Below are 23,750 nucleotides of genomic sequence, written 5' to 3'. Positions count from 1 at the left end.
CAATAAAGTTTGAGATTTCTTTCCAAACTATTTTGTAGAGCTTAAAATACAAAATGTTTAATTCATTGAATGAAGTCGCTAATTGGTTAAGGAGAAGATAAAAAAAACTGAAAATCAAAATTTTCCATGTTATACTTATTCTAAGTACTACACTGATGTAGTTGTAGTTTGCTTGTTTATGAACATATTTTGATCAAATTTGGGAAAGGTATTTATTTCATACTAAAGTATTAACATTTCACTTAAAGAACACTTTATTACATTCCCTGTAGCTGGAAACCCAAGTACTTGTTGTATCTATTTAAATGGGGAATAAAATAAACATGACTTGTTTATAGAAATATTTTGGTTAAAATCAAAATCCAGTCATACTAATGGAAATTCAGTTAGTCTGCAGGTTTGCTGTGAGAGGTATTTTTGGACTGTATCTGCTCATACTTGTGTGGTATATCACTAGCCTTATCACTTGGCAATAGTGAGTAGGAAGCGTTTGTCAAAGTCAAGATTAGAATTAGACGGAATGGTGCATTCAACTACACACTATGTAGAAACATTGTGTGCTTTATCACTCTATATTCTTACTTAGTTTATTTTCAAATAGGGTCTACCATATGATTTATTTCCCTGGTAAACTTTCTAAAAAGTTTTTCATATGTAACAAAAAAATGACAATCATAATTTTGATTAATGTGTCAATATACAGAGTGAATAAAAAGTCAAGACACCCCTCTCTAATATTTTTCTAAGTAAATATACAGAGATTTCCTTTTGGTGGTCATGCAATCTTAGCAGGAAGTTTCATTTTATGATTTTAAAATTTTTGAGCGGCCCCCCAACCGGGGGGGATTTGGGGAGCAACTAAAATATTTTAAATGTAAATCCCCATCAAGTGACACCTCATTTTGAAGTGTTAACAAAAACTTAAAGAATGGTGAAAACCAGAGTTCGCTATCTCTTCTCTATCCAAAATAGCCCGTCAAAAGTTTCGTGACGTTACTGTTAAATTTATTTTCTTGTGTAATAAAAAGTAATTTCCCTCCCTCTAATTTGTTTCTAAAACTTAAAAAATTGTGAAAACCAGAGTTCGCTATCTCTTCACTGTCCAAAATGGTAGCCAATATTACCATTACGAACCAATATTGCCATTGATTTTCCACAACATTTGATAGAGAAGAGATAGCCATCTCTAGTTTTCACCATTCTTTAAGTTTTTGTAAACACTTCAAAATGAGGTGTCACTTGAAGGGGGTTTACATTTGAAATATTTGAGTTGCCCCCCAAATCCCCCCTTTTCCCCAAAAGGGGAGTGTCCCCCCGGACACTCAAAAATTTCAAAATCATAAAATGAAGCTCTTGCTAAGATTGCACGACCACCAAAAGGGTATCTCTGTATATTTACTAGGAAAAATATTAGAGGGGGGGGGGGTCTTGACTTTTTATTCACCCTGTATTATGATTGTCTTCAGACGTCCATCATCATTTTCTCAATATTAATTCATAGAGCAATGTTAAGAATATATTTCATATTTGATATTTGTACTCAAAGAAGGGAATTTAAAATGTATAAGTTTGCTTGCCACACTACTCAGTAATCAGCAATTTGGTTTCTGTACTCTTTATAGACCATAAAGTATTGTTTACATACAGGAATGGACAAAATAAACGGTATGAATACTATGCGGGATGTGGCAAGGTAAAAGCCATAGGTTATTGGTGGGATTTGGACCCCCAGAACGGAAGTTGCACACTCTACCTCTAAACCAGCTCGTTGTTTTTTAATCTGTACAATTTACACATAGTGTTGTTTAGTAAACGAATAAAAATTTCAAAAATTAAAAAAGTAGGCCTTTACTTTTAACTGTTAAAATAATTTTACAGTAACATGTATGCAATGAGTAATTGTTTATGATATTGGTATAGAGTGCAAACAGAACTCTATCCACCGTAATATCTGTAATACTATTTCTCTCTTACTGTTATCTACTATTGTCGATTACAGAATGTAAAAAAACTCTGGACAGTAAAAGCTTAATGTCTACAAAAAGTGCAAACGTTTATTACAAGAGTAAATACCCCCACTGCAGCAAACCTGCTGACTAGCGAATTTCGCATTGCTGGAATGGGTTTATACTTAAATATGTCAGATTCTTTTCCTATTTAGAAAACCGTTATGTTTAACAAGTACTTAGGTTTACTGATACAGGGAATGTAATAAGGTGTGTTTTTTAGTGATATTTTTATAGTATAGTAAAAAACAAGTAAACTTGCCAAATTTGATGAAAATATATCCATAAATAAGCAAACTACAACAGTTTACTTATTCAACATAAAAACAACATAGGAATTCTAATTTACCGTTTTTTGTTTCTCCATAATTGTTAGGGACTTAACAACCTATTGCACAAAAATGCTTCAGTGTACTAAATTATTTGTTTTTGAGCCCTGCAAAATGGTTCATGAAGAAATTGCAAAATTTTATGTTTTGAAGCTAAAAAATTGGAAAACACAATTTTAACCCCATAAAACCAATCATTCAACCCCGTTCACAAGTTGATCATGCTGGTTCGTGAACTCATTAGAGTAAATATAGATTTACTATTTACTACCAGATTTCATCAAAATCCTACGGTCCTTGCTCAATTATCGTTCTAACAGACCCATACTTCTCCCACGGTTTTAAAAGTTTTCCAAATTGTGTACCAAATTTGATCAAAATTGGATGATTTTTTGCTCGAGTTGTCATACTAACGGACACATATATTTTATATATACACATTTGAACAAATGCCATTTGTTGGCCTCAGGACATAAAAATCAAGAAGTAAATCGGTCCCGGGTCCAGGTCTTACCATGAGATATCATATAGGTAATAGATAATTTCCTATATGAGAAATTCACTAATAAAACAACATTTTCTCGTAACTGATTCAAATTCGAACGTTTGGTTATAGTTTGTTTTTTGATAAATTATATTATGAATTTCAGTAATTTTTTTATATTTTAAAGTCCATTTTGAGATCCTTGCACTTCTTTAAAAAAAATTATTTATGTACAAATTCACATATAGACCTTAATTTTCTGGTTCAATTTTTACACTTTCAAAGAGACAATAGTTATTTGTGCAACTAGTGAGAAAAGTGAGGAATTGACTCACTCGAGAGAAATCCTTACTCACGAGCCGTAGGCGAGTGAGGAATGGTTTCTCGAGTGAGGCAATTGTACTTTGAACTCGAGTTGCACATTATACTTTTCCTACAGTTACCATAAAACAAATAAATTGGTGAAGAAACATAACCTATTTGTACACAGAAGTGAACTTTTAATATAACATTTAACGTGAAGTGACAAATACAACAGTACAACAGCTGGCCAGCTGATTTACAGCCAGTGCTGCCAACGTGTTTCGCGCGCATACGACGTTGCCTGCATTTTACGCGCTCACTATTTCGTGCCTTCACATTGCAAATCTGGAGTGAGACAAAGTAATTAGAGTGAGACAATGTTAACATTGTCTCACTGATGAGCGAATTGGCCACTTTGCTTTCTCAAATCAGTGAGAGAACATGTACATTGTTAGGTAACTGTAGGAAAAAAATATTGTTATTCCCAAAATTTTATTTTAAATTCTTTTTCTTTTAAAATCTCCTATTTCAAAGCGACTTCTAATTTTCAACATTTTTAGAGCCTACAAATGGAAGTTTAAATCGAGTGTAATTTCTGCAGATGTTTATATAGAGAAATTTAGTGTTTCCTGTTTCACTTTATAAAAAAACCCTTAAAATGAGGAGTAAATCAATGGGTTTCTAATTGAAAAATTGAGTTTACCTCTTAAATACCGAATGTTGTGCAGTTGCTAAAACTGTAAGTTAGCAAAAACAAAAATTAGATAATATAAGATGTCCGTTCCTTGTGCCCTTTTATGGTTTTATGATTGAGTTCAATTGAATTACTGTACCTGTAAAGAGTTTAAAGAATGTATCACTTTGCCTTTAGAAATAGTCACGATTTTATCAAAAATATTTGATAAAATCGCTGATATTTGAAAATTGATTTCAATAAAGAACAATAACTTTTGCTCTTCTTTTTCTATAAATCCCTTCAAATTAAGGTGTCTCTGTAGTTTACTTTTGAACATTTAGCGTTGCCCAAATTGGGGTATTGGGGAAATATGCAATCTCTCTCAAAAGGTTAACTAAACTTAATCATTCAGAAAAGTGTGTCGGTGTGTTTTATAGTTTATCTGATGTTTTCCATTCAAAAGCTGCAAATGGGTCTAGGTATACATTTCCCTTTTTATTCATTAAAATATTTCTCATTTACAACTTCTCGATAATAATTAACGAGCAAAAGTTGCTGAAGGCTTGTGGTATTATGAATACATTAGTTATAATCAAGCCAGTATAAAAATTAAAATAAAAACATTTAATAGGTACTATGATTTTTAACTTGTATAGATATTAATTATAACTAATAAATATATAGAATTAATATATAAATACAATCCTCATTTACCTGTGGTTTAGTCAATGATTGCACTTCCTGGTAAATTTTCTGGTCTTCATTAGCATTAGCAGGCTTCAAATCAAATCAAATCATTCTTTATTTACTATACATAAAATAACATGTATTGAATAGAGTCAAATAGGCTATAAATACCTATAACTACATTTTACAAAGTGCTTAAAGTATATTACTAAGATTTACTGTAAGGAAAAAAATAAATTGATTGATAATAATCTTTAAAAAGTTTTTTTTTGTAAGAGGTTGGCAGCCTCTTTTAACCTTGCATTTGCCCGTCCACATAGACTAAGCGCCCGTACGTGGATCGTTTGCAGCAAAGCAAGGAGTGAGCCGGTACAGTACAAAGGTGAACTGTACTGATAAAATGTTATCGGCAGTGACCAGGATCCGAACCCACGACATCGCTGCCTTGGGCCCAAAGTCCGCGACGCTACCGACTGAGCCACCGACTCACTAAAGTGAAGCATTTCTAACTGAATATTTAAACAAAAATATAAGTTAACATTGATTCAATCACAATAACATGAGCAGTAAATAAAATAAAAAACGTACATCCATTTTTTGACCTAAAATAAAAATAAAAAATAAAAATAAATATATTACTAATCATGGTGAAAATTTCAAATTATGGAATTCAAATTATGTAACTACTAATTTTTATTTTTTAGAAATTCTTCTATGGAATAAAATGGAATTCGATTAAAAAGTCTTTTAGTGTTCTTTTAAATTTATTCAAATTGTCTTCTTTCTTTATATGAGCCGGCAGGTGTTGCAAAAAATTTAAACCAGAATAATAAGTTTTCTTTTTGAAAAATTCCAATCTATGTTGTGGTAAGTTAATTTTAAACCTAGTGTTTTAGTCACCAGTATTGCTAGAAGTGGATGACAACTGAATTTGTTTTGCATAGACGGATGTTTCATAAATATACAGACTATATAATGTTAGGATTTGTAATTCCTTAAAATATCTCTCAGCTGAATCCTTTTTTTGCAGTCTCATCATTAGACGAATAGCCCTCTTTTGTTTGATAAGGATAGAATCCAAATTGGCCTTTGATGTTGCTCCATAAATAGATATTCCATAAGATATGTGACTATGCAGTAATGAAAAGTATATTATCCTCAAAGTGTCTATGCTGCAGATCTGTCTCAAAGCACATACACCAGAAGTCAATTTTTTAACAACATGTTTTACGTGTTTGTCCCACGTAAGATTTTTATCGATAATTAATCCAAGAAATTTAGTCTGTTCAACTTGCTCAATGCTGTCATTGTTTATACAAATTTTTGCCTCAAATTTTGTTGTTGATTGTTTGGTTGAAAAAGATATGAAGTTAGATTTATTTGCATTTATAAGAAGATTTTTTTCTTTTAAAAATTCATGAGTTAGGCTACTTGAAGATTTTTTGAAGAAGATGTTTCAATTTCAGAATTAGAATTTCCATTTAGCAGGGTATTAGAATCATCAGCATACAGACACATGGATCCGTCACTCCCAGGAATAGTCCCAGGCAAACCTCTAATATAACAAAGAAAGAGTAGAGGGCCCAGGATCGATCCCTGGGGGACTCCATATCGTAGTGTCTGATGCTGTGATTGAATTGTTTCTATATAGTTTATTTTATAATGTTCTATGATGTCATCCACTTCAACAAACTGGTGTCTATTTTTAATATAGGATTCAAACCATTTAAGTTCTTTATCACGGACTCCAAGTTCATTTAAAACCTTAATTTATTTATTGTGCGACACACTGTCAAAGGCTTTACTGAGGTCTAAGAATATTCCTACAACCTTCTTCCCTTTATGAATTGCATTTATTATAGACTCTATAAATTCTATACCAGCTGTTACTGTGGATTTTCCTTTTCGAAAGCCATGTTGCTCTTTGTCCAGTAACTGATTGATTTCTTGATTTCTAGACAGCTGAATATAAACTATACGCTCATAAATTTTGGAAAAGGCAGGTAATATTGAAATGGGACGATAGCATAATGGATCTTTAGAATTACCTTTTTTAAATATGGGAATAACTTTAGCCAACTTTAATTTTGATGGAAATATGCCTGAAATGAGAGAGGAGTTTATTAAGTGTGTTAATGGTTTTGATATGAAAAGTAGTGATTTTTTAATTAGAGTAATTGGTATTTCATCATGCCCAGAAGAAATTTTATTTTCAAATGAAAGCACGACTTTTTTAAGATGGTCTCCTGTTATTGTTTCAAATTTAAAAACGTTTGTCAAGGCAGTCACTTTCTTTTTAGTGAGAATGTTGTGATTCGATGTTGAATCAATGTTTGGCAAAATAAGGTTTCAACAGCAGTTGTGAAGAAATTGTTGAAAACATTACTCACAGCAACAGTATCTGATATTTGGTTATCATTTTGAACTATGATTATTTTGGAGGGATGGTTTGTTTTGATTTTAGTGAAATCTCATTTTTTATTATATGCCATGTAGTTTTTGTTCTGTTCCTAGATTTTCTAAATTTATTTTGGTAAAATGTTTGTTTAGCACCGCTTGAATTTTGAACGGATCTTTCCTTTTAATTAATTTAGTATTTTATTCTAAGATAAATCACAACCCTTTCACATAGTACTGAAGGAATTTTACAACTTGAATTATCTCAGGCAACAAGCCATACAATAAATAAATAATCAATATTACATAATTAACTCTTAATATACCTTTAAATCAAAGTTTTTTTTTTCTAAAAACTTATTACTAATTGCATTAGCATAAATTCATATTCAAATTAGAGCTGCTATTTCTGTGTCCGCAATATTCAAACCTTGATTTATTTTCCCGGACACATAAATCACTTATAAACCAAGAGTAAGCAACATTAAGTACGTTTACTTTCGGACATTTAATAACGCAGTAAACTGAATCCAATAGGTTTAGGAATGCAATGAACACTATTCTCAAAACCATGAGATTAACTAAGTACTAAAGACTATTCTTGATGTGGGGAAGTTTGCGAAATGTGAAACCTTACCTATTTTGCCAAACCCATTACAGCGCTGCCGCCATTGGTCATAACTCTAATACTAGGTGCAATAACAACAGTGCCACTCAATATTTAATTTTAGATACTAGTTATCGTTCTTTATGCCAAGGAAAGGTACATTGCACGTTTAGTCGCTGTTACCCTCCCGCTCATTGCACGTTTAGTCGCGTTGAGTTGCTGTTTCCCGCTCAGTACAGTTCTGCCCCGAGTGTTCTTACACGGACAACATGAGTTTCTTCACCATTTGCTTCACTAAACTTTTGAACTTTGTCTCTGTCTTCATCATTTATTGTTATATGATGGTGGATGATGATGAAGTTCCTTCAGTTTTAGATTTACTATTCAGCTTGCCTGAGGACTTTGATGAATTTGAAGGTTGGCAATTTTTAAATTACTATTTGATTTACTAACAAATGCTTTGATTTTATGGTTAAAAATATTGTTTAAACTTTTTCTGTGATGGTATTACATTTTTCTAAAAAAAAAAAAAAAAATGGAATTAAACATTTCATGAAAGTAAAGCATTTCTGCCAGTACATATTTATATTTTTTTAAATCATTAAACATCCTTTTATGTTATTGAATAATGTTACCCGTTCAATATCCTTTGGTTTCGTGACGACGGTCACATCGTCAGGTCAATCCTCGTAGAACGATTTGTTAAACACAGTTAAAGTTAATACCAAACACAGAACACATTATATTTTTACAAAATATTTACAGTTATTTTTTTAATGAACTCTGATCCTGTTATGCTTTATCAAGATATTTACTAATTTACTAACAATCCTAAACAACTGTAGTATGCGCTTAATATGTTGAAATGTTAGTTGTTTCATAATTTGTAATTTGTAAAATAGTTTAAGATGATTTTATCACTTCACAAACAAGATTTTTGAAATTGTTATTAATTTCTAAAAAAATTACTTTGCTAATGCTTATATTTTGGAAATAACAAGATATTTTTGTATTTTTTTAAAATAATTTACATTCTATTTTTTTTATTCTTTTAACTAACTTGTCAAAGAATTTTTTTCTTAATTTAGTGCTCAGCCTGTAAACGTGTATGCAAGACATAGATTTGGGATGCTTGCAACTTTCAACTCAATGGTTCCCAAAATACAACAACACTGTATTTGTTTAGTTATTTTAACACTTCGATTGACTAGGCTAAACAAATCATGTTTGTATGGATTGAAACTTATATTCAAATTTGAGATGTAAACAAAAATGTCAATAATATTTGTATATTATGTCATTGTTTTCGATAGTAGGCCTTTTGTTAAGAATTCAAAAGGCTTGGTTTTAGGCTATTCTAATGTTTATGTTTGAAACTTGAATTGTTGCAGTTTTATCGGTACATTTGATTTAAGTCTTACAAACTACTTAATTTTTTTTATAATATCTTGATAATTTAATGTAAGGCTAAATTACTTATGTAATCCCGTCACAGCAAAAAAATTTATTAAGCTGTGACAGGATTACGTAGGTAATTCAGTCTTACATTATGTCTAACAGCTCAGGGGCTACACTCATGGATTTTAATTGATTATTTAACTAATATTACAATTTTTCCATTTCTACCGTATTGCACCAAACCTAATAATTTCATTTTGTAAGTCATACTAAAATGTGATGAAATTGAAAATGTGATGAAATTGAAGAATCTCATTCATTAATAAAAATATATTACACAGATTCCCACAACCCCAGGTGTGAAGAGACGGATGTAGGAATACAGTAGAATCTCTTTTATTTACTAATTTCCAGAACAGAAAAAAGTTGAATAATCAAGGGGGAAATATGGGAATGTTATTAGGAAGCCAAAAGTAGGAGTAAGAGGAATAAAATATTGTTCTATGAGCAAATAAACTATTTTCTTTCAAAATACAATTGAAAGATACCAGGATGTACACCTATAAAAACTTGAAAATATAACTGATTCATCTAGACATTTCTTACACCTACAAGGGTAGAGCACAAATACAATGGTATGGTAACATGAAATTTGATATTCCGAGGGGTCGGATATATGAGGGTTAGTGTTAAAACTTCTAATCAGTAGTGGTTTTAATTTTGGGTAGTGGGGGGACTTGTATAAAATATTTGCTCTTGAGATTTACCTAATCTGGAAATATTTGACTACTTTTACTAAAAAGTATGTAGATATTTTTTTGGTCAGAAATTTATCCAATCTAAATAGCAAAGAATTAATACGCTGATATTAATCGTGTCTTGTAATTTTATTAACCAACCTAAATTGTGATGTTGAATTATCTAAAATATTTTTCCTGATAAATTTTTGTTTTTAATTTCTAGGAATCTATTTCTGTGATTGCAGAAGATTTTAAGCTATAAAGTGATCAGCCTGGCGAATCGTGGGATTTTTTATGCAATAAAAGTTTAAACAAACATTTAAACTTGTTATCCTACTCCTACAACCAGTACAACTAATGTTTGGAACAAGTTGTAAGGAAGTGTTGTGGTGGCCACATCTCATGTATGCACATGAATAATTCTAGGCGATTAATTCTGGGTAGCAAGCTGATCTAGTGGTAGAGCACGGGGCTTCGGTGCTCTAGGTCCTGGGTTTAAATACCGCCAATCGCCAATGGATTTTATCTATGTGATAATGCCGCAACCCACTAGGATGGCTAGTTTAACCGGGCTAGAACTAGCGGCCTAGGATGTGAAGGTGGAACATAAAAAAAATTTTGGGCGATGACTGCAGGATAGAGCGTTATCTGTAGTGTACTTCGCTCTTCTCCAGGCGTATCGCAGTGTCGAACAATGCATTTGATTGAGTGTTTACTTTGTCATTCAGTACATTACCTGGTTCAGACTGTACTGCCTTATAAATCTCAATCACCAAGTGTGGGCATAAATAGGTTTTCATTTGCAAATTATCTGAGATGGAATTGTAATGTCCACTTTGTACAGTATGAGATGTTCTGCTTGGTTTGACTTCTTGAGGAGGCGTTCTTTAAAACGGGTTTAAAATGATTTTTCTGTTTGTCCCATGTATATTTCAACATAGTAAAATTTAATTGGTAAATCCCGCTGCTGTCAAACTTGTCATAATTGCGTTCTTTCCTGGGGTTAATAGTTTTATAAACTATAGACATTTTTATAGTTTGTAGGAGGTTCTGTAAGCAAGAGTTTTAACATACAGGGTGATTGATATAAGTGTGCCAGCTGTTTTATTCGAAAACTATAAGAGATATAAAAAAAAGTTAAATGGTAAGTGCCTTGGATTTTTTATTTTTAAATTGTAGTCTAGTCGAAAAAATATTTTAGCCGCCATTCTTCCAATATGGCCGCCAACTTTGATTTTTCTTATGGAACACCCTGTATTTTATGATGTATTCCAGTAGAAAATGTAATTTTAAGACGATTTTACACTTCTGTTTTATTCCGTAAACTTAACCGTTTCAAAGATAATAATGGTTAAAGTTTTGAAATTTCGGCATGAGAAAGAGTTTCGATAAAGGCCTAAGCAAGCATGCCAGCTGTCCTATTCGAAAACTATTTGAAATTTCACAACTTTAACCATTATTATCTTTGAAACGGTTAGGTTTATGAAAAAAAACACAAGAGTAAAATTGTCTTAAAATTACATTTTCTACTGGAATACATCATACAGGGTGTTTCATAACAAAAATCAAAGTTGGCGGCCATATTGGAAAAATGGCAGCTAAAACTTTTTTTTCGACTTGACTACAATTTTTAAAATAAAAATCCAAGGCACTTACCATTTATGAAAAAAAAACACAAGAGTAAAATTGTCTTAAAATTACATTTTCTACTGGAATACATCATACAGGGTGTTTCATAACAAAAATCAAAGTTGGCGACCATATTGGAAAAATGGCAGCTAAAACTTTTTTTTCGACTTGACTACAATTTTTAAAATAAAAATCCAAGGCACTTACCATTTAGCTTTTTTTGATATCCCTTATAGTTTTCGAATAAAACAGCTGGCACACTTATATCAATCACCCTGTATATTGTTGGTCTTGTAGTTAAGCCAATCACTGACTGTACATTAGTGTGACAAATTCCTTCTCATCTTTGGGAATTTTTGGGTCACGAGCTTTTGTTAAAGAGCCTAGTGTCCCAAGGCATTTAGTTTTAGCTTTCAAATTAGAGGTTTTTGACATGTTGACTTAAACATGGTCACCGGTCTGGCTCCCATCATAAGACAGACCCATTAAAGTTCTGGATAGCCTATGCTGAACCAAAATGTTGGCTCCGTATCCTAAGCTGGGTGTTGTTTCCTAGTGTGGCGGCAACTCTTTTATTACTGCTGCTGAGTTCAAGGTGTCTAGAGAGACTGTTAATGACAATTCATTTTGTTTTATAAATTCAAATAAAACAATTTGATTTTGGTGTTTATCTAAAAATCCCTGTTAATTTTAAGAGAAGCAAATTTTTTTATATACATTAAGGAAAATAACTTATTGCCATTGGACTTCCCATTCCCCTTTAGCTTGAACCTAGTTGAGCGGCATATAAAGGACATATAATATATAATAGCGGCATATAATAAAGCACAAGACACCACAACAGTGAATAATACCTAGCTTAGGACATTTTCATTCAGCTTACGGTTTCCAGATCTATAACGTGTAGAGATCCCAACTTTGAGCTATGTTATACGTACAACTAATAAACATATTACATTGTTAGGCCTACACTTTGCGTAAAAAAATCAAACAAAGATTTTGTGATTTCTGATTTTCTGCTTGTTACAGAGGATGAAGAAGACGTAGAGTTTGATCATGCTCACAAAAGGGAGATGGAAAGTGCAATAAAGTGTCTGAACAGTAGACTGGAGGACTTGCAGACGTGCAATGAGTTGATCAACCGCCACGGAGGTACTTTGCAACGCTCTCTCTCCGAGCTGGAATGTCTAGACAACGCCCAGGACATTACCACCAAGATGAAGGCAATCAATGAGCGAGCAACCCTGTTTAGGATCTCATCCAATGCAATGATCAACGTAAGTTTAGATCATTAATAAATCATGCAAACAATTTATTTTATTCAAAGGTTTATTGCGGACATTTTCCATCACGAATGTAAAAAAACAATACACAACGTTTTGGGATCTGGAATCTGATCCCGTTCTCAGGTGAAAAAAACTGAACTAACACATTACAACTAACAATACACAAACACCCAACCTAAGTTGGAATACACTACAGAGGGTAGCAGTCAAAAAATATGCACTGTATAGCAGTCAAGTCATGATACAACATGCAAATAATAACCAATCAGAAAACACTATAATCTATAAAAGGTGTTACGTAAAAAGCTTACACAATGGAACACTAATAGCACCGTTCGCAATGACTCCACCAATGAGACTGAAGTAACATGGCCGACCAATCGGAAACACGGAGACAACAGAAATGCATGTTTTACATTCGTGATGGAAAATGTCCGCAATAAACCTTTGAACAACATTAACTCACTATCACCAACAATGAACTTCAAACAAAGGATTTATTTTAGCCTATTCGTCCTGTAAGGAAGAAACAATTACTATAGGAGCACAGTAAGACCTAGACCCGAGACCTATTGACTTTTTTATACTGATGTCCCCAGACGTCAAAAAACTATTTGTTTTAATTTTCAGATTTGAGTTGCGTAAATTTTTGATGCATATTTATACACAGAATGAAACCTAAAACTCATAAAAATACATGGTAAATGAGAATACTGAAGTAATCAAATAAGTTAGAAGCCGTAGTCGTGGCAAAATCCTGATATCTCGATGATGATTTGTCTGTGTGACCACGGGATTAAACATGGGAAATGATATTACTGAGTTAACAATTAACATTAAAACCGATATGGTCGGTTGCGGTTGGATCAAGCGAGGAGTCAAACTAGTCGATGTCGGATTAGCGTGATTCTTGTATTCTCAATCAACAGCTGTTTTTTTATTTATAAATTTGCCAAGGTCCCTTGTTTTTTTTCTGTATATAACTTGTAATTTACTTCTGTTTGATATGTTGGTGGCTGATACGATTCCAAGGCTCTTCGTCCAAGGGATGTCGTGGGTTCGAGTCCTGGTGCCGCTACTAAAATCTATTTGTTTATTTCATTCTTGTACTAAACTGTCTCACGTCCTGATTCATACGTTCCATCTTTGACAGTTGATAGATTAAGATATTACATCCCCATGTTAAAGTTTTTCAGTTTTATAATCAAAATGAACGTTGTTGAATTGAATCACCAATAGATGTAAATTACTAATTTCTTTTGAATACCCCAACTTTTACACCAAGCCAAACTAATGGGATTACTTATTGTAAGCTCTTGCATTTTTCATGTCAAATCAACTACCGTACTCCAGTTACATAAACCAAAGGAAAAAATAGAATTTTAGATTGTAACGCTCTCTGTGAGTAGCTTATTGAACCGTGTTATTTTGATATAAAATGTCCTTCAGCTGGTTCATATAGATGGGATGTCTACTTCAGTATTTAAAAGTCAATGGTTCCAAACACCAACAACATGTATTCGCCACGGCCCAAAGCCTATGTGAGCAGGTAAATGCAAGGTTAAAAGAGGCCCTCAACCCCTTTAAAAAGTTTTTATTACCTGTACATGGCCAAGATAGGTTGAATGAAGACATTCTCTCATTTCTTCAAGTTCTCCGTTTTAGTTTTTATTGCCTAATGACAATACAGTAATTATGACTCGTATAATTTTTGTACCATTGCTCAAGGTGCTTCGTTGATTTTCAACAGGCTTGCGCGGAATTCCTAGATTTGGCTCAATCCCAGGGTCAGAAGTGGCAGAAGATGTTGCAGCATGAACAAGACCAAAGGCAGCGCCTGGAGGAAATCATAGAACAATTAGCAAGACAACAAAACATCTTGGAGCAAGCGGCTAAAACGCATCAAATGCAAGCAAGTGAGTAACGTTGATTAAACATTCTACCTTAGAGATTTATCATCTGACAAAGAACTGAAGACAACTTTATGGTACGTCTCTGTCCAGTTCATTTTGCAAATGTTTTGAGTTAACAATTTTTTTCTTGTTATTTAACCAAATTAAAAGATATATTAACTAAATATATTAATATATTTAACTTCTTGATCAGCATCGTACGTGTTATTAAATTACCTGAAAAAAGCAAAAATATATACGTCTAATAACACTTGTAATAATATATTTACACTTATGTACACTTATTTACACTAATGTATTTACCGTCTTGTAAGTCAACAGTATTAGTGTAAATATATTATTACAAGTGTTATTAGACGTATATATTTTTTATTTTTCAATTAATATATTTGAAAAAGATTGCCTGTCCTCTGGTATATATAAGAGTAAAGCACAAACTGTTAAATTTGTCCTAAAAAAAAGACTCACTGTATACAGTTCCTGGTTACTCTATGTCAAAATTGTTTTTGGATAAGTTTAGATTTTTACTTCAAACACTAGAAAAAGAAATTAGATTTAAGAAAGTCGTAATTGCCTCTGACTTTAATATCAATCTTTAAAAAAAAGACAATAGCTCTGAATACTTTCAAACAGTTGTAAATGAATTTGGCTTTGTAATCAATAACAGAAATCCAACCAGAATAACTAATACCACTGTTTCTTGCATTGATAATATTCTGACTAGTGTAAATTTTGGGAAAGGCCAATTGTGTAACATCAATACCTCTTTTTCTGATCATAATGCTCTGCTGTTGTCTCTACCCAACAAACTGAATAGACAGTTCTGCACCAAAAGAATACAAATTAGAATGTACCCTGAAGAGAACAACATTCTATTTGTAAATAGACTTAAGCTTATGTTGTCAGATATGCCTCCCCTTATTTCACTGGATGATTCCTACAATTTTTTCTTGGAAAATTTTATCTTTTGTATGAATGAATTTTTCCCTATTAAAAATATTAAGGTTAAAAATAAGAAATAAAAAAATGGATTACACAGGGTATTAAGATATCAGCAGCAAAGAAGAGGCAATTACACTGGCAAGCAAAGTATAACCTAAGTATAGAATTTCAGCAATATGTACAAAATTATAAAAAAGTGTTTAAGTCAGTTGTAAAAGCAGCAAAAATAGCATCTAATGATAATTACATTTTTGAGTCCAAAAACAAATCAAGAGCTACATGGGCTGTTGTTAAAAGAGAAATGGGTACTCATTGTAATAAAATTAGTGAACCTATTAGTATTACCTTAAAAATAAACAAAAGATAATTTCAAATCCTCAAAAAATCACTCAAAGTTTTAACAATCATTTTATTAACACTGTTGACTTATTAAAAGTTCCTAAAGCTGATTTATCTTTTATCAAAGACAGCCCTTCATGTAAGACAAAATATTTAAGTGAATTTTCACCTGTGTCAGTGGAAGAGGTAGCTAAAATTATCGGGAGTGTTGCACGACGTCCAAGTGCCACAACGTCCAATAATATTTTTCCAGTGCCACGACGTCCAAAACATAATTTTTGAGTTGTTGCACGACGTCCAAGTGCCACGACGTCCAAAAGTACAGTAACAGACCAAAAATATAGTCTTTCTAAAAGCCTTGGACGTCGTGGCACTTGGACGTCGTGAAACAGCGCACTGTAGGATTGTAAAGAAGTATCATTTGCACCACGTCCAAAGCCTCTGCCAGTTGCACGACGTCCAAGTGCCACGACGTCCAATCAATATTTCACTGTTGCACGACGTCCAAGTGCCACGACGTCCAAAGTGCCTGCACACTGTGAACACTGTTTGCCGACCTCAGTGCATACAGGTCGCATTGCAATTAATGAAGGCAACTAGGCCTAGTCAACTGTTTGAAAGTTGTCTACCGCTTCGTCTTGAATGTTTAAATTATTCAATATTCAATGGTTCTAATTGAACTAATTATTGCATTAGCTTAAATTTTTTATATGTAAAATAAATACTATGTCACCGTAAAATGTAATGATGCAGTATTTCTGTTGTTATGATTGCATAATTGATTTCTACAAAATAGAGCTATGTCATAGAAACGAAATAAATAAATGACTACACTATTCACTATATTGTATGATTAATACAATAAATTAATCACTAGCCCAAAAGTAAATACGGTAGGTTTAATGTGAGTAGTGGTAGAATTCTAAGTACTGCAGTAGAATAGAATTGTCATACTATATTAATTGGTAGCAAATTTACTCGTAAGATAAAATGTATGCACAGTTTTATAACAGCTGTAAGACTTCCCATTTAAGTACTGGTATCATTGAAAGTGTATAACTTCCATTGAACAGAAATAAGATAAGTAGATATTGATACAGATATTGATTTACTCGTAAGATAAAATGTATGCACAGTTTTATAACAGCTGTAAGACTTCCCATTTAAGTACCGGTATCATTGAAAGTGTATAACTTCCATTGAACAGAAATGAGATAAGTAGATATTGATACACAGATATATGAATTTTCATACACTTATAATACGACGAATTCAAAAAAGGTTTATCCGTCAAATGTGCTAAATATTATGTAAACTATCACTTATCAACTTTTTAAGCTATAATGGTGTTACTACAATGGTTAAAAATGTTTCCTGTGAAACATTTATTTTTTAAACTAAAAGAAGGTTTTCTTTTAGTACAAACCTTGCTCTATTAGTGCATACGAAAAATAATTTCACTATTTTATGAGATCAATGTTTGACAACTAATGGTTGAAGCAGATATTCAGAGAGTGTCTCCAGCTGATGCAGTAATAAAAACGTATTTTAGCCATAGCACCAGCGAACACATAACAAAATAGAAGCGCTACTCGGAGCGCAAGAGCGTGGCAGTCTTACTAGCCGACGAAACGGACAAAGATGGCGGCGCTAGCCTACCTGTCGGGGAGATAAATATGTGCACTCGAGTTTGAGCCTAAATATCTCAGAGATGAATAATCCAATTTTGTTGAAACAACAATGAAATATAAGCTGGTTTAAATACATTTAACGTGGTAGCAATAAAAAAATCCGTTTACCAGAAAAACTTATATTGTTGAAAGATCCTAAAAAGTACCGGGTTTTAAGAAACTCTGCACTAACACTGAAGTTTAAAATTTAATTGTAAACAAACCACTGAGCCAATCGGCCTGCCAGTTGCGGGAGAAATTTTTGTTTACAAATATATATCTGTTTAAAAAAAACACCTTTGTTTGCATTATTAATCTGTCATATTGGTGTTATTTCTTGTGTCACGACAAACACGATGGTATTTTGAACGAAATTTTTAGCGTCTTATTAACGATGTTAGCATACGTTTTAAAAATAAGCATCAGCATAAAAACTATCGTGAGTTAAAATTTTAAAATGCATGGAACTGTTAACAATAAATCTACCAATAAGCCATACAAATTTCGGAAAGATTGGTTTAGTGGTTTGTTTACAATTAGGTTTTAAACTTCAGTGTTAGTGCAGAGTTTCTTAAAAACCGGTACTTTTTAGAATCTTTCAACTGTACAAATTTTTCTGGTAAACGGAATTTTTTTTAATTGTTACCACGTAAAATGTATTTAAACCAGCTAATATTTAATTTTTGTCTCAACAAAATCGGATAATTAATCTCAAGAGATATTTAGGCTCAAACTCAAGCACATATTTATTTCCCCGACAGTAGTCCCGGCGTGTGCAGCGCGCTAGTCGTCTGCTATGCTTGATGAGAATAGTGTAGATATAAAGTTAATGATATTAGTGTAAAGGAAAACAATGTAATTGAGGACTTGACGAACAAAGTACTTGGACAATGCGTAGGAGTAAATTTGTTACCAAATAGTACATATTTCTCAGGATATGAAACAATATGGACAAAAACCATTTTTGTTTAGTACCTAATTAAAATTATTGCTCAAAAATATTTCAATGTTAGAGTTCGCTACTACTGTTAAATAAGTAACGAAAGTCTTCACAAAAATGAAATCAGGCAACATCTCAATAAAACTGTAATTTTTCTGGGACAATAAATTAAGTGTAATTTTACAAATATATTTGGGAAGTTTAATTTATCCTACAGAATTATCTTTAGTTTATCTTGGATGATATTGAAAGCTAATTAGTCCTTAAAAAGTTGTGCTAAACGGTTGAAAATTTGACATAGAAAATATATTTGAAAATTTCTTTAATATATACAATATTACAGTACAACAGTATAAAACATTAAAACACTGCACGCTAAATGCATAGACGACGGCCCGGCGGCGCAGCGGGCGTGGCGCGGAGCAGCGGCAATGGATCCCTTTTGTACCTGATTTTTAAGAAAACCGAACATGATAAAAAATTTTGGTGAATCGGATAGTTAAATTTGGTTATTTATCCGCAACTTTCTCGCTGACGAAATTTCTCTGACCAAAAAATAAAAAATTTCCTCGCAATACAACTTTTTCATGTCTGAATCTGAAAAATTAAACTACATAAGTATTATATATATTTATAACTCAATTACTATCATAACTAATAATTTTATATTAACACCATCGTTTTCCTCAGTATCATATCTACAAGTGTGCAAAATTTCAGAATTTTTTGTCAACTATTAATGTTGTTTATGATCGTGTATTTGTCGCGGGGTTTTTAATGCGAACTGAGCTCGCGGGTCTTGGATTCAGGCTGTATGACGGACCAAGATGGCGGATTTGGCCACACTTTCAGTGCATTTGGTTAAACGCCGTGTCCTCTCTATTATTATTATTATTATGTGCTCGCTGCATAGCACAGACAATATATAATACTATAATAGTAATCTATCTATCTATCTATCTATACTATTATAAAGAAGAAGTGGTGTCTGTGTGTGTGTGTGTGTGGGTGTGTTTGTATGAGATAATCTCAAAAAATACTGAACCGACTGGGCTCAAATTGCACGCAAATGAAGCTACAGCTCCGAGGATACATATTATACAACTATTCCCTCTTCGTTATTGTCCTAGGGCTCTGCCTCGTGGGCTTTCAAAAATTTTAGGTGAGAGGTTTTAAAATATTCATTGATGGTATCCATGGTAACAAGAGCAAACCTACATAATTAAAAAATGTAAACAACCAGAACTAACTGTCAAATTAATTTTGATTTCACAATTCCACACAGCTGGTTCCAACATATTAAATAATGCACGAATATTATAACAGAGAGAGTAAGGATTATAAATTTAAAATAATGATGTTACTAGCCCGAATAATGTAAACATTATTTTACATTACTTAAATGTAGCTGTCAACCCATATGTTAATGTAATTTCATTAGTATATGATTCTTTAAGTTACTTCATTTGTTTATGTTTATGATCTACTAGCTGTACCCGCGGGCTTTGCCCCGTTTAACTTCACAAGTGAGCTCGTTCGCATGGCTCAATCACGTCCTGGTTGAAGTACGTTCGCTACGCTCACTCACCTTTAGGTTGGAGCTCGTTCGCTCCGCTCACTTGCCTTCAGGTTAGCTCGTTCGCTGCGCTAACTCGCTTCCAGGTTGAAGTTCGTTCGCTACGCTCACTCACCTTTTGGTTACAAATTAAATGAATGATTAAATGAATTTATTTATTCACATTGAGAACAAACTAATTACATGCATTTTGGCTGTAGTCATAAATTTAAAAAAAATAGTGCTGCACCCTGTTGGTAATCCTTGTAACTTTAATGCTATTGAACATAATAGAACAGAACCAACTTATTTAATTGAAACAGTTGTTAAGAAATTCCTTTTGAATATGAAAAATCATAAGGTTATCATGGGAAACTCCAGAGACACTGGGGCGGAGCCCGAAAGCCCGATCAGAATAAAAACTACTTAGTTTTCCTATTTAATGCCCAAAGAATCGGTGTACCAAATTTCAGCCTCCTAGGTAAATGGGAAGTGGAAGAATTAATAATGAGTGAGTCAGTCAGTCAGTAAAGGCTTTGCCTTTATATATTTAGATTATACTGAGTCTGTTCTATTTTTGTGAAATGATGTAATAATATTTTACTGGGAATAATTCGTTTTAAAAGAAATCATTCATCATGTATATAGGAAATAATTAAGATTCTATAATCATTGCCCTATCAACCTAGGCCCTTTTCCTGAGTGTTATGAGATTTATGTTTTGATTTATTTTTGTGTAAACCGTAATATAATCCCCCTGCCACAGCAAATCTGCAGACTAAATTTCCATTTGCCTCATTATATAATTTCACTAAAATATGTTAGAAAATTACCCTATTTTCCATATTTATTTATATTTTCCTATTTTTTCTATTTGTCGGTTCGGAACTATTGTGATAGCTTTTTGTTTACAGTGCAAACCATGGATGTACGGATTTATGGATGGATGGATGGAAGTTTGTGACAAGCAAACGCGAAAAATACTAAACCGACAAGGTTGAAATTTGGTATGATGATAGATGACATCCCCGATTAACATATTCTTACCTCAAAAATTCTTTCAATCTCCGCCCCGGTGGCTCTGGCTCTGGACTTTCTCATGTAAACCTTATGAGTATTCATATTTAAAGAAATTAAAGAGTTTTGTCAGCCGTTTCAACTGTACAAGTTGGTTCTATGATATTAAACAGCATTAAAAAGTTATAAGGCTTGCCAAACAGGGTGCAGCACAATTATGTAGTTTGTTTGCATTAATGACCACAGCTAATTTGAACCAACTAGCAAAAAAAGTTGTGGTACACAATGAGAACCTTACTTTTTTCCATGGTTTAGGTGCAGTGGTAGAACATCAGGACTATGGTAGATGTGTGCTACACAATAGGATACCGTATAAATTAAAAGACCAGTTTTTTTTTTTTTTTCGCGTCCTCTCCCATAACTGCAATAAGCATTTATACATATATGCCAACCCCGTACGAAGGACGGGTACTCTGCTAGTAACACAATAATACAAATACAGTATACTAATACAATAATACTGTAGGTTTCCGTAGTCTGTGGCCATAGGTTCGTCTGAACTGTCAATCAATTCTGAGAAATTCACAGTTGTAAATTCTTACTACTGTAGGCCTAGTCTTTTTCTAAGTTCACGTCGCACTCGCAATTAGTTCGCATGTTTTATCTAGGAAAGCAGGTATGCCCTAAGTCATATAGCATTTGTAAGTTAAGTATAATAATAACAAACATGCTTATCGTAGGTTTGTAGGCATACCTGTTCAAGAATATGCCGTGGTAGGTTTTGTTTATAAATTTTATTTTTTAATTCTTGTCTAATGACGATATTGATTTGTATTTGTGCGAAAATGTTTATTTATTTGTCAAAGGCATGATCGGCCCTCTAGTCTATGTATGTTACATGAAGCACAACATGAAAAAGAATAAATTAAAGGAAGGTAAAAAACGGATCAGTTGCTGAAGGTCTAAATCTCGGAAGGTCTAATCAGACCTTCGACACACATTTTGCAGTTTGTACTTGATGCTGAGGATCCCATGAATTCTGTACAAAATAAAAAAAATGTTTCATTCAAACTACAAGTTTATTACTTTTCCGAGAACCAGCCTTTATCAGGACTTCCGCTCCCACGCTAGTTGGCAACATCAACTGTGCTATATAAAAACAATAAATCTTGAGTAAATATACTGTAATGTTGAATTTTGAGGTTGTGGTGTTCCTTCGTAAACACATTTAATTATAATCTAGGAATATGTAAATTTATTGTTATACGTTAACTTTATTGATATTCGATTCGCTACAGTACTATTAAACCTATAAAATTTGCAATGCATGTGCGTTGTATTTTAGAGTTGGGGAAACAAAAGAACCCTGTGTACAACTTATTTATATGATATTCTCATTGGTTGCAATTTAATAAGTGGTGTAGCAAAACACAAACACAAAATTTATTGAAATAAAATTAAGTCAATGTTAAGTGAATATTATTAATAAACATATTTGTGACATAAGAACATTTAATTGAAGCCTAAAAAACAGTTCGAAAAAAATTAAAATGAGGGTATAAAAAATAGTTTTCAAAGATCCTGTTGATGAATGTACATTCATCTAGTCTTGAAAAAATAAGTATTTAAAAGCTTACTCCAAACATAATGAAGTTTATCGGTTGTTAGCAAAATGTCATCATTTTTCAAACCATGTAATTGTAAACCTTATAGTTTTCCAACTATTAACTTGTTCATTTTTTCTTTTTATTTTTTTTTATTTATGATGTTTCAATTAATGGTTCAAATATTCATAGTATATATATATTTCTGAACAAGAACATATACCCATGTATATATGACTAATAAACGTTCCATAAGCATTTCACACGAGAGAACACCGTTCGGCAAGTAGCCGGCCATCGTAACCGGTCATCATGAAGGAGCTTGGACGTCGTGCAACAGCGCTGAGCTATATTGGACGTCGTGCAACAGTCAAATATTTATTGGACGTCGTGGCACTTGGACGTCGTGCAACTGGCAGCGACTTTGGATGTCGTGCAAATGTTACTTTTTTACAATTCTATAGTGCGCTGTTTCACGACGTCCAAGTGCCACGACGTCCAAAGCTTGTAGAAAGACTATATTTTTGGCTGTTACTGTACCTTTGGACGTAGTGGCACTTGGACGTCGTGCAACAACTCAAAAATTATGTTTTGGACGTCGTGGCACTGAATAAATATTATTGGACGTCGTGGCACTTGGACGTCGTGCAATGTATCCAAATTATCTTAGGTCTAAATAACACAAAATCTTGTGGATGGGATGACATTCCAGTTCATTTATTAAAATTGTCTGTTGAAGTGATAAGCCCTATTTTAACTTATATTTTTAATCTAGCTATTAGAACTTGTACCTTTCTGACTAAGCTGAAGCTGTCAGAGATAAATCCAATTTTTAAAAAAGGAAAAAAAATGACATTCAAAATTTCCGACCTATATCTTTACTTAGTAATATATCAAAGATTTTTGAAAAAGCTCTTCATAATAGAATTGTTTATTTTCTTGAGAGTAATAATCTGCTTGGGGCTGAACAGTTTGGGTTTGGGAAAAATAGAAGTACTGAATTAGCTTTGATAAACTTTGTGAGCGATGCAGCGAGGGCCTTGGATGGGTCACAGTTTACTGCGGGGATTTTCTGTGACCTGTCCAGGGCTTTTGACTGTGTGGATCATGAGATGCTGATTAAAAAAATGGCCAGTATTGGTATTGAGGAGTCGGCTCTTAAGCTATTAACATCATATCTTTTGAGGAGAAAGCAGAGAACAGTTATCAGTGATAGGCCAACCCGTTT

The 23,750-nt window shown here is 32.9% G+C and overlaps 1 protein-coding gene across 1 annotated transcript in view; it reads left to right on the top strand.

Moving 5' to 3' along the window:
- The window catches only part of LOC128998392 (oxysterol-binding protein 1-like), a 64,232-nt gene that overhangs the window by 14,578 nt on the left and 25,904 nt on the right, over nt 1-23,750 (top strand). The window contains exons 3-4 of the mRNA XM_054424506.1: nt 12,286-12,533; nt 14,293-14,458. Coding sequence (XP_054280481.1) covers nt 12,286-12,533; nt 14,293-14,458 — 414 coding nt within the window. The remainder of the gene's footprint in view (nt 1-12,285; nt 12,534-14,292; nt 14,459-23,750) is intronic.

The sequence above is a fragment of the Macrosteles quadrilineatus genome, unplaced genomic scaffold, assembly GCF_028750875.1.
Source record: "Macrosteles quadrilineatus isolate MER2022 unplaced genomic scaffold, UCM_ALF_1.0 Scaffold_7__1_contigs__length_78375512, whole genome shotgun sequence".
Classification (NCBI taxonomy): Eukaryota; Metazoa; Arthropoda; class Insecta; order Hemiptera; family Cicadellidae; genus Macrosteles; species Macrosteles quadrilineatus.
This window is presented reverse-complemented; position numbering and strand designations above follow the sequence as displayed.